The sequence below is a fragment of the Triturus cristatus genome, chromosome 10 (genome assembly GCF_964204655.1).
Source record: "Triturus cristatus chromosome 10, aTriCri1.1, whole genome shotgun sequence".
Taxonomy (NCBI): Eukaryota; Metazoa; Chordata; class Amphibia; order Caudata; family Salamandridae; genus Triturus; species Triturus cristatus.
Genome location: NC_140593.1, coordinates 1,058,103,671 through 1,058,116,306, shown reverse-complemented (window position 1 = coordinate 1,058,116,306; position 12,636 = coordinate 1,058,103,671). Strand labels below are relative to the sequence as shown.

General features: G+C 40.5%; 1 protein-coding gene across 1 annotated transcript in view; it reads right to left on the bottom strand.

Annotated features, from left to right (window-relative positions):
- LOC146796559 (cytochrome P450 3A21-like) overlaps positions 1 to 12,636 on the bottom strand; it is a 426,463-nt gene that overhangs the window by 40,673 nt on the left and 373,154 nt on the right. Inside the window, exons 10-11 of the mRNA XM_085629195.1 lie at positions 12,183 to 12,343; positions 3,689 to 3,915 (exon numbers count right to left, since the gene is read on the bottom strand). Coding sequence (XP_085485321.1) covers positions 3,689 to 3,915; positions 12,183 to 12,343 — 388 coding nt within the window. The remainder of the gene's footprint in view (positions 1 to 3,688; positions 3,916 to 12,182; positions 12,344 to 12,636) is intronic.

The following is a 12,636-nucleotide window of genomic DNA, read 5'->3' as shown; positions in this document are numbered from 1 at the left end:
TTCAAAGTCCACATGCAGAATCAACGTTACTGTGTGATACACCACACCAGTATTGTGCAATTACGAGTTAAAATACATAGAACTGGGGATCATTGGGTGGGTCTGGATTCACCGGTCATAAAACCACACAGAGTATCTAATTCTGGTGGTTTAAGGTTGGCAGTAATATATATATATACTGGTACCTCTATGTGTAGTGAGAGTGCAAAGAGGGGGATGTGGGGAGTAGGGTAGTGAAGCAGAAGTTAAGTGCCTGGTGGTGGGAGCACTGCTTGCTCCCCATGCTAGAAAAAACTAGGAAAGAGCCTGGGCTCTGCTGAAGCCAAAGCCTAATGAGATTTCAACTGACAGAATTACAGTCCAGTTAAATCTGGTACAGTGTTCCAACTTCCAGGAAAACTGGTTGCAGGAACACCAACACATTCAGAATTCCATGCAGTAATTCTGCTCCGCCAGACTCATAAGCAGGGCCTTAGAATAATAAACAATCAATGATATTCCCTATTTCAGAAGATGGTGGATTACTGAAGGAGTAAAGAAATATTTCTGACACAATTCTGAAGCTGGTTTGATAAATGCGCATTATTATGTGGTTCCAACATTTTCTTTTCCTAAAGACAATGGACAGGAGGTTGGCAGTTGTTCATTCTGTTTACTAATGGCGATGCGGCTGAACTGAAATATTAAAAAGTTTCCTTAATTAAAATAAAAGAATACCCCCCATATTTACAACACCCTTACACTGGCATATTTTTCACTGGTGCTGTTACATGTTACAGGTTGTAAGTAAGGAAGTGCGTGGTACAAACAAATGTTACTACTGTATTATCAGAGTAAATTTGAGGAGGTGTGTGTTAATGTGTAAGAAGAATATTTGTGTATATATATTGTGTTTCATTGTGTTGTGGTGGTGATGTGGTTTGTTGTTTCTTTGGGCTGTTTTGTTTTTGTGATCAATTATCTCATTGTGTTATTGTTGTGTTGTACTGTGGTTGTTGGGTTGCATGCTGTTTTGACCGTTTTCTTGGGATGTGCCCTGTTATGTGTTGGTTGTGTTGCCATCTTGCTTTGTGTTATGCTAGTGTTCTGTTGTGCTCTTTAATTACTACTGAGATGTCAGCAAATCCTGCTACATTTCCAACTGAATTCAGAACGCTCCTTGAAACTTCCAAGTCAAACAACCATTTATAAGTGTATACCGTGGTAAAGTATCTCTCCTGTAGCTCTTTTACACTTCAGTTCAAAACTGTGGCAGATATGATACAGACCCCTGGGTTTATGAAATCATAGAAAGGTCTTACACATGAGGCTGCCGATTATGATTTCTAATTACAGTGAGGCGGTGATTGTTTGTTAGACATTTTAAAAGCATTAATGGTTGTTTGTGATGCATATAAGGTGAGAGGAGGTCAAAAAGAGGCTGAGAATAAGGGACTACATAAGGAACAATGGAAAGGTGGGTCATGTGCAAAGAGAGGGAAAATGGTGGAAACGTAGAAAAGAAGGAGAAAAGTGTAGGAATCAGGATAAAGGAGCAGAGAGTGAGAGCGAAGGAGACAGAGAAAGATCAGCAAAGGAGAGAGATCCAACCCTTTCCCTAAAATACTATTTACCCCCTTGAGCAAGGTTACTGTGTCAATGTGCTTCAAAATGCATTATCTGCCACTATTTCTTCAATAAATTCATATTGTCTCCAGCACAACTGCTGTGAGGTAATTCAAAACCTTCATGAACTTTTCCGTGTGTAAAAATGTTGCCCATCATTGCGAGTGACTGGAAAATGTTTCAATTCTTAGGTTACCCAATAAAATCCAAGTTGAAATGTTATCAGTTGCAGTAAATAGCAGCCAATTCCGACTTTCTGGGCAGAACCATCAAGATTCTGGTGCTTGCGAAACCAAAATCTGAATGTTCTGAAAAATTCTGAGCATTTTCCCCCAACACATATCGGAAGGTTTGACCTGACAGGAGTTATCACTCATATTGCAGTTAACTGGGAGGCTTTTAATGTGGTCATTTCTGTTCCTGTCCCAGTCACCCTGCTGCGGTGTCTCTGATTGTAACTTGTTGTCCTAGGAATACACTTTGAGTTATACATACAAGGGGGATTCACAAAGAAATTTTTGAATACATGAGGCAATATTCCTGTTGCATTCATTCCTGTACTTATGACCTCTTTTGAATTGGCCTCAAAACTTCTAAAATGGGACTAAAATAAGAATATTTATATACGAGTAAGAAAAGACGGTGTCCTCTTTGCACTTGTATTAATAGAGAGTTGGGCATTTCAAAGGCATGTAAGAGTACATAACAGAGAACTTCTTGCTGTAAATACTTTTGTAAATTGGTCCCCATATTTTTACGCCCATCTTTATTGTGCAGGTGTTTATATTCTTGAGTACATCCTTAGAAGATGTGAGGTTTTACCCACACACTGTTTGGTAAGCTTTTCTTCTGCCATCTCCAGGTTTACCAACACTAATTGTTTCACCTTGCAGACAACACAATATGTTCCATGTAAAAACAGTGCACAAATAAATACCAGACATCATTAGGACTGAAGTCTAAAAAAGTGAACCTGCAGTGACCATCATAGATTGCAGTCTTTTGGAGATCTTTTAGGATGGCACTATGATGGCGCTGCAGACACATTTCACTTACCACATTTTCTAAGGCAAGTTTTTTCAGTTCATTTGGCTTAGATTAAACACACAATGTGAAAATTACAAGACATTGCCTACACACACTGAATTGAGTCAGGAGAGAAACAGTGTAACCAATTGAATGATTATAGTTAACTGAAGTTATAAAACACAAGGGGCCCTATTACGATGTCGGTTGGTAAGCCTCTGATCGTTCGTCGGAGACTTACCGACCGACATCGTTGGTTTACATTTCAACGGCCAAATCATAATGTAGGCTGTCGGAATGTAAACCCACCTGTCATATCGACTGGCTTCCGACGGGCTCACGGAGCCTGTCGGACAGTTGGAAGCTGCATATAATCCCTAATGGATGGTGTTTCCGCCGTCGGGATTATGATGTCAGCTTCCGACAGGCTTTCCATGTCGGGCTTTCTGACATGGAAAGCCTGTCGGAAAGAGACTTTGGGGGCCCCTAGCAGGGCCCCCTCCCCTCTGCGGCCTACCGTTGTATGCCTGGGGGCACCAATGGTGTATGCCCCATGGTACAGTGATTTACAGAAACTCCCAATTCTCTATGGGAGCTTGTGCTGCGGACGGATTCTGGCCACCGCACAGGGTCCCATAGGGAAGTGGGAGTCTGCGACCACACTATGTGCGGTCAAACTGTAATTGCGGACTTGGGACTGCCGACCAGAGGTCGGTCAATTCTGCAACCGCAGAGATGTTGGTCAGAGGTAACTCCGACCGACATCATAATGAGGCCCAAGGTCTCACAATCTTTTGTAACATATACGTTTGTGCTCAATTAAAACTCAGTTTAGGTCTGCAATGTGTGCTGTAAGAGACCACAATTTTAGTTTAATCTAACTGTGCTAATAAAAGTGTCTTGAAACTCATTCTATCTTAACTTATGCTAGTTTTCTTCTCCACTATGCACTTATTTCTTCAGTAACTTGAATAATTGATAATTAGCCATAAAATTAATGGACCTCCTCGCTTTCACTCTGGGCCCCCTTCTTGCACCCTTCATATGTAAATGATACCTGTCTGGATTGAACTCGTCTGGTTCTGACCAATACTCGGGATCTCGGTGAAGTGGATATAACGGGACCATCACCACCACTCCTTCTGGGATTGTCACACCATTCACCTCCACGGTCTTCTTACAGACTCTTTCAAGTCGTCCTCCAGGAGGGTACATTCTGAGGGTCTCGTTAATTGCCATCTCTAAGTACTCCATCTGCATCAGTGCATCATATGTGGCAGGAGCCTACAGTTGATGGAAAATACCGTAGGTTAGAGGTGAAACACTATACGTGTTATGCAGTTTTCTTATTTTACACAAATGCATCAACCATATAGTGCAAGAGATCTTATTACTCAACCAACTCTTAGATACAGAACTTATGCTTGATGGGCCTACTATCCTGAAGTGGATGGTTACAAATCTGGTGCCTTCCCCCTTCTGGGTCATTCATCTTCCTAAAACATATGAATATTAATTATACCAATTTTAAAAGACGTAAAAAACCTTGTCCAGACATGTCTCCACACACTTCCTATTTCCTAAGCACAGCTTCTAAAACAAGCATTAGCCTACTGTGTCCTAAGGAGTTTGGGTGCTACCACCATTGACCTTTGCGTTGATTGGCTTAAGAAAGATAAAACAGGAGGAGGCGGTCTTGGTATCTCTGGACGCCTCTATGGCACTCGACATGCTCGAATGCCAATACCTATTTGCAGTTCTTGAGAAAATGGGTTTTGGGCCCCAATTCATCTGGTGGGTGCGACTCCTCTACTCGAAACCACTAGCCCAGATTGTGGTAAACAATAAAATATCTGAAGTGTTTGAACTAGGTAGAGGTACGAGCCAGAGATGCCCGCTCTCCCCCCTCCTATTCGCCTTGGCCCTGGAGCCTCTGGCATCTTGGATACGGAAGGATCCGGTGATCCGTGGTTTAGGTGAGCTGAATCCTGGGAGGACCGCATTTCACTATATGCGGACGACATATTGTTGTTCCTAACTTCCCCGAAGGCCTCGCTTACAGCAGTGCTGGATATCTTCGCCATCTTTGGTAGATACTCGGGGTACACCATAAATTGGCTCAAATCAGTATTGTAAGTCCTCAAGGGACCCCTCACAGGCCTTCCCAGGGGCTGCCCGATACAGATCACCACACAGGGTTTCAAATACCTCGGCATCCATATAACTACTAACCCTGCAGACAGATTCGCTCAGAACCTACTCCCACCCTTGCAGAGACTGAAGAGAGACTCAGAGCGCTGGATGAAACTCCTGTTCTCGCTGCTAGGCAGAGCCTCCCTGTTCAAGATGATGTCCCTACCCTGGTTCCTATACGTCCTACAAAATTCATTAGATCTAGTTCCTGCCAGCTATTTCAAAGAGATCGAGACCCTACAACGCTGTTTACTATGGAATGGGAAGCCACACATAGCGATATCCAAACTGAACCTCACCTGGTATGATGGGGGGATTGCCCTCCCTGATCTCAAAAGATATTGTTGGGCAGCTCATCTGATGGCCATTAACCATGGCACCTACAGGCAGGCGGGAGACCCGGGCTATGCGATGGATCGATGGATATTGCCGTCAGGGAACTACAACCGAGCGCTCTATTCGAACTCTGGGAGACGCCATCTGACCGAGCCAACCAAGCAATCGGTGCAGGTCTGGAAGGCAGCCACCAGGAGCATGGGTTGGGAACATAAGATAACTCTGGCTATGCCACTATGGGATTCGGAAGGACTTGGGAACCTCTGGTCCACTAAAGGTTTCGACAAATGGGACCTCATAGGCATATCAAAAATAGGCGACCTATGGGTAAAGGGCGAGGTCAAGTCATTCTCTACCCTACAACAAGAATATGATCTCGCTCCTACAGAGTACTTCAGATACCTACAAGTCCGCCACGCCCCTTATACTCCTGTCTCCAAAAGGGGGAGACCCCCTCTGAAGCTACACCCCTTGAAGACAGACTCCTCAATGGCTATTTACCAGCAAAGGCCATCTCGCTCACATATAAAAAGTTAGTGAACCACTCTGGGGACCCCCTGGTGAGATTGCGAGAGAAGTGGGAAGGGGATGGCATAATAGTAGATGACGAAGACTGGGTGGCAGCGGTATCTTCGCGACGGGAGGTAGCCATTGCAGCGAAGTTGAGGCTAATACAACTCAAAATGTTGCACCAGATCTATATCACGGGACCTGGGATGGAACAAATGGGTAGAGCACCTGATGGCAAATGTAGAAGGGGCTGTGGAAACAAAGGTACTTTCCTTCACATACTATGGGAATGCCCACTTATCCAAAGGTACTGGAAGAAAATACATGAGGTCCTGAGCGAAGTGTTACACCATACACTCCCCCTGGAGGCTAAGAGATGTCTCCTGAATGTGTGGGAGCCCACGGACCTAAACAACACACGCATAACCTGGGTTACATTGGGGCTGATGATAGCGAAATGCAACATAGCTCAGAAATGGGGGGCATCGCAGGCACCAGCAGTGTGTGCGTGGAAGAAAGACATGAATTGGTGCATGTTTCGGGAAAAGTATGTCTATGTAGCTTGGGGATGTCCTAAAAAGTGGTCCCGCATTTGGAATGATTGGAATGAATATAGAGGAAATATTTGCACCCCGCCACTGATACCAGGTCAAGATGAATCATTGTAGACATGGCACAAATCACCAGTAACCAACATATTGTGTATTCTTAACTGTATGTGAACCTTGTCAAGATAAGAAACGAGAATGTATTGCATTATGCCTTGTGATCTTGATTCCTACTGCTAATAAAAAGAATTATTAAAAAAAAAGAAAGATAAAACATTTATTTATCATGCATATGTTTTGTAGACATTGGGTCATTGAGTACATAAAATATTTCAAATGTTAAGAGTTCAAATGAGCAAACTCTATGGCCGATCAATAGTTCACCAGTGACAACTGTAAGGCCACTGCAAGACACTAATATAGCAATAGAAGAACATGAAAATATCCTTGATAATTCATTCCTGCAAGTACAAATAGGTCATTCTTAGCAGCCTCACTTTCTGTCCCACCTTGACAAAACTGCAGACATGTCATAACGACTCTATAGATTCTTTAAGGAGCTGGTGGGATCTCCATACTATCACCCTCTTTGTTCTTCTCACAAAAGATCCTAGATTGAATCCATTTATTGAAATCCCATAAGTAGTATGATGTGAAAAATGTGTCTCCTTCTATAAATATTTGCAAAACCTACTTTCTCAATATGAGTATACCTGCAATGGCACCCTTTGTCGCCACATTCATCAATTAAACCGTCTTTATAATGATGCCCTCTAATAACTGAGGCACGCTAAGGACTCAGATTGTGACAGACAGACTATCGACCTATCTCAAGCATATGGAGTGTGGAAAAAAATGCTTGAAACCAGGCTCATTTGGCAACTCTAAATATTCATCAAATCCTGTGTTTTATTACAAAAATTCACTAGATACCAATAGGGGACGGTTTGAGGAGGAATTGTGGTGAATTGTGTTTTGGGTTCAACCCCCATTAAGCAACTAACAATAATCAATTGAACATTACGGCACAACTAGCCAAGCCATGGACCCAAGATATGCATGCTCTTTGATTCAGTTTGACATCTGTGCTGCCTACAAAACCATTAAGCATATAATATAGCTAAATGTTCTATGATCAGAATCAAGCATTGGAGAAAGGCATTTGCTTTGTACACCCTCACATGGACAATATCACCATAATCTCATGAGAAGTACCAAAGACAGTAATTACCAATTTTTCATAAAAATATCTGTTACTGGCCACTGTAACTGCTTATACAACATTAGGTTCCACAAACATGGCCCAACAGGCCAATAGTGCAACCTGGCAGTGCATGGAGACTGGTATTTGGGCTGGTTGTTTTTTAATTCCCTGAAATTAACACTCAGGGTTGGATACTACTAGTGCTTCAATTCAGCCGGTGGTTGGAGGTGGGGCCCATGGGCACTCATTTTTGGGGACCAATGCTTAATTTTCCCAACAAACTTTGATCTGGCGCACAAAAGAGAAAATCACAAAAGGGTGGAATAAGGAGAAACAGAAATATGTAAAACAGTGATAAAGGGAGAAAGCTGCGATGAAATAGACTGAGATAGAGGTGACATGTGAGTCTTGGGGGGGATTAAAGAAGTATGAGGTGTAATTAAGTCCAAACAACCTTGGTATTCTGCACTGGTGCCTAAGCAAAACTTTGGGACATAGCACTTATTCATTTACAAATTAAGCACTGGATATCACCATTCATAATGTAAGAGTTTTGTAAATTAGACTAACACTCACCTATGTATGCTTGGCTGCTGCAGGTCAGAACACACAAAGGTCAAAGTACAGGAACTTCTTAACATTCAGACTAATTGTTTTAACCTGGTTTCTTTTTCAACAAATTGAACAAGTATCATTCATAAATCCACCTGCCACAGTATTTTATAGTCATACCACTGGCCGAATCCATGACATTGCTTCCTCAAACAATGTGTCTGCTATTTTCTACATACACTACTGAAAGGTGAAACTGTTGGCTGCGTCAGAGCTTGCAAAGATTTGGAATCGTAATTAATCTACATTATTTCTTCATGAAATTGATTTAGGTAGAGATGGCTAGCACCAAAAGAGTATTATCAGGACCGGACATTATCATTGTAGGTATTTCAAGACTTTTAGAACTACTTTGAAATTATTTCATGGGTTATGCTTTTCAATGTGTTACAGTGGGTAAAGGGGCCTTTATTTATACTTTCTTGTTTTGAGGCAAAATGTGGGCGATTTTATGAAAAAAGCTAAACTGAAAGAGTTTCTACAATACTGAACTGCCTTATGGTGCTGTATAGTAAGCCTGCCTTTAATATATGAAAATCGAGGCACACGTATAATGGCAAAACCAATCACTTTTTAGAAGATGAGGTAAAAGACTGCTATTTTAAAAGTGTTAATATTATATAACTTTTATCTTAAAAGTTTGACGCTTCTCTACCTTTATGTTACAAGAAAACGTTGCTTAACAACCAAGAGGAGAGTACAGGCATCTGGAAACATATATTTTAATTAAACTAATAGGATAGTTAATAAATGGATGGTAATTTTATAGATTACATTAGCCATTAGTATTACAAAGATAATAGCTTGTTCATTAGTACACTATGTTGAAGATTGTTATGTAATCATTGTGATAATAGACTTGTTTTGATTAACTTTAATTTAATTAATGTAGTGGTACAATATACTTTTATAGTTTACTTTAAACTGTATTTATGAGAAGAATAGTTACAGAGTTAGCAACTAGTGCCTCAAGTTCTACATATTAGGGTAATCTGGAACAACATAGTATGCATCAATGGAGTCCATCCAGAAATAGTTCTATTGCAACTTTCATAAAAGCTGTAGCTGAAATATTCAAAAAGAGAAAGGAGTATGCAGCAGGGGTTATCTAAAAAGACTCAGTAGAAAGGCTCTCATGAGGATATGGTGTTGCCCTAGGGAATCTCTTTTTGAACCCAAGCCTCAGCCAAATTCTGGAAATCATTTAATATGTGTATCTACCTTCAATTCAGACTTGAACCCAATTGAGAAAAACATTGCGAGGCACTAGCACTTGCTGTTTGCTTTTAAAGGGAATCACAAGTAACCTATAGAACCATGATCCAGAGTGTCAGTCTTATGGCCAAACTGGGCCTCTTGACAGTGACAGGCCCCTACAAATGTGACAACTCTAATGCTTGTTAATTCCCTTTGAATACAAAAACATTGACTCATAGGCAAATGCCCTTCAAATAAACTTTCACTGCACTTACAACACAAACAATATATAGCATTTGTTGCCCTTGGTAATTCATCCTTCTGGTCTAAACACAAAGTGCAAGTTTGCAATTTTCACATCAGAGAAGTATATGCTACAAGACTGAAAATGCTCCGCTAGTAGCACATTTTCCACAATCCAGCTGCCGTGAAAATAAGTTAGCCTTGATGATTGCTGATATGTCAAGAAAGACTAGCCGCAGGAGGTGACATTGCTGCAATACGCAGCAGAAGAGAATGTCGGTGGATTAATAAAATGAACTCTAACACTGAACATGGAAGAAAAGAATAGAATAAGTACTTTGTAACTGGATATTTCCTCTATTTCTGAATTTTTGGTGATACCCTGCCCTTCTTTACTTTATTGGTAGGGTACCTACATAGATGTAGACTACCGTATAACATCTTCCCAGTTAGCTTAATATTGGGAGGGAATCCTCCTAACTCCCTCTGAACTCTTAAACATTTCCCTGGTAGAATTTCCAGCCAACTTTATCAGATTATTGCATTAGATTTTCATTTGCATTGAGTACAACCTGCTAATATTGGCTCCTCATAGATTTAGCTTTTATTTAATCAATTTGATTTTTTACCATTTTTTGGGTGGAGTTCCTTAACTAGCTCTTCATCATTAAATGAGCTCTGTGATGCTTGGATTTATGAACTCAAGCATCCTTAAGCATTTTGTAACTTTGATATGAGTTATCTTGTACAATTGCATGGGCCTTTGTATATTATTATTGATCATACTCTCTTCTACCCATATCTTGCTCTATCAGAGATTCCCTATAATAGCCATTTGTTTTCTCTTTGTGTCACTTGACATGATTTTGCTGGCATTTTAGAACTAATGACAAATATATTGCTTTGTATGTTTCATAAACCGTATTGCATATACATATAGCATTATTGTACATACCATATTTTGACAAAAACATCGAACTGTTGTTGAATTTGGATTCATTCTTGAACAAATTATCTGTTTCCATGAGAATGCCAATGATATCTTCGTAAAGTGTGTCTAATAAATAAGACGTACGGTCTACTGACAAGCATCCATTCAGTGTTGCAAGACTGTCAGTTTGTTTGGGCTGCTTTACTTACTTTTACTTGGTCTATTGCTGTCCAGTACTGTTTTTGGCCAAGAGTAACCATGAACAGATTTTTACATTTAAAAAGTTGCCTAAACGAAACACAGTTTCCCTAATTTGTTTTTAAATGTATGTGCCATTTTGGTAGAGCTGTAATTATTTAATCACCCCGATATTTGGGCGGTTGTGTTCTCTTTTTCATATACATGAGCACTCATGCACACATGATAGACTCCAAAAAATCCAAAAATACACATTAGACTAACATCCTAGACATCGTTCTTTGCATAATTAAACTACATTTCCTAAATTTTGCACTTGTGTCAAATTTCTGTAAGGAGTGATGGGAGAGAGCTAAATAAATCATTTTCATTTCTGAGGTTACTGTGATGTTATAAATCTGGTTTTTGTTTTCGTCCTTGGGTTTGCTCCATTTTTAGTTTTATTCAGAAATAAAGGGCTAAAAAGATACAATTCTCTAAGTCAATTCTGGAAAAGTTACAACCAGATTGGTGAAGCAGGAAAAACATATGGTAGATGGTCCACAACATATTAGTTTCCCATTTTAAGTTCTATTTGTAAGTTTTAGCTGAGGCTGTAGATAAAGTTTTGGAGAGATCAATACCAGACTTTACATGACAACAGAGGCTGCTACTGTCTGTGCTTTTTGATTTTATTTAAATGAATTCAGATGTTTTGAGAAACTGCATAATTCACTCGGCAGGAAAGAAGCATTATCTATGAACTTCAAAATTAAAATCTGGAATTAAAATCAAGGATGTTTCAAGGACATTTTAAGGTCATTGTTTGTATAGGGTTATTTGGCACAAGCATCTATCAACCCAGCTTTCCCCAAGAGCAAGGAAGACAGTTCTCAATCTTAAAAGATTTGTTTTTTCATTGAGGCAGCTACAAGATGCTCTGCTTTCCACCACCCCTGCCCGACCTTACCAAAGTATCTGGAAAATGGTTTCTGCCCCATCGGTCCTTCTGCCCTACCCAAGAGGTAGAATTTTTTGATTTATTTTTTAACTCAAGCAGAGGTCTGGAAGGATTCTTTTGTACACCCACCTGACCAAGGGCAGTCTCGCACAAAATTAGAAAGGAGTTTGCATCCCCAAACACTGCATCCATCCCACGTCTAGGTCAAGAAGGTTATTTAAGTGACCACCAAAGTTTGAAAGTACATGCAGAGAGGAATTTCCCCATGTATTTATTGGTCCCTGGAGGTATGGTGCAGGAGCTGGGGCAGTTTCATTATGACCCCTCTTTTTGTTTTGCCCACGGGCAGGAAAAGAGTATTTTTTTTAAACCTGCTATGACAGTTAACTGCTGTGCTGAGTCATGTAAACAACTTTGAACAGGGCACCAAGGTGGCTGTTAGTTGTCTTCAACCATATTCCATGAGACTAAAAGAGGACCAAGCACGTGACACCTACTCTACACCCAGAAAGTTACCAACTAGAGGTGCATGGGAATAGAACATCATCCAAAGACCAGCAGATATCATGTTCACCCTTCTCTCATGTCCCTCAAAGTAGTCTCTTTAGCATCCTCCTATGGCAGGTAGCTTTGGCTCACCTTGTTTGGTAGGAGAGTATCTATCTCTTGTTGCAGTTTCCGCTGAATGTCTGGATGGGTTGCCAGGTTGTAGGACAGGAATGCAAGGGCGGTGCTGGTGGTCTCGTAGCCAGCCAATATGAAGATCATGGATTGGGCCATAATTTCACTATCGGTTAGTGCTGTGGAAAGTAGATCAACAGGAAAGTGAGATTTGTTATGTTAGGATGTGTTATGCTATGTTATTCTGTGCTGCGCTGTGCTATGTCATGATATGCTGTATTATATTATGTTATGCTAGGCTATGTTATACTAAAGTGTTATGTTGTGTTATGCTGTGCTATTCTAGTGTGTGTTGGGATATGTTGGGCACAGCCATATTTTGTAATGTTATAATGTGTTGCAATGCTTTTTATGCTATATAAGGACATGTTGAGTTATATCATGAAGTGCTATGCTTTGTTATGTTGGGGTG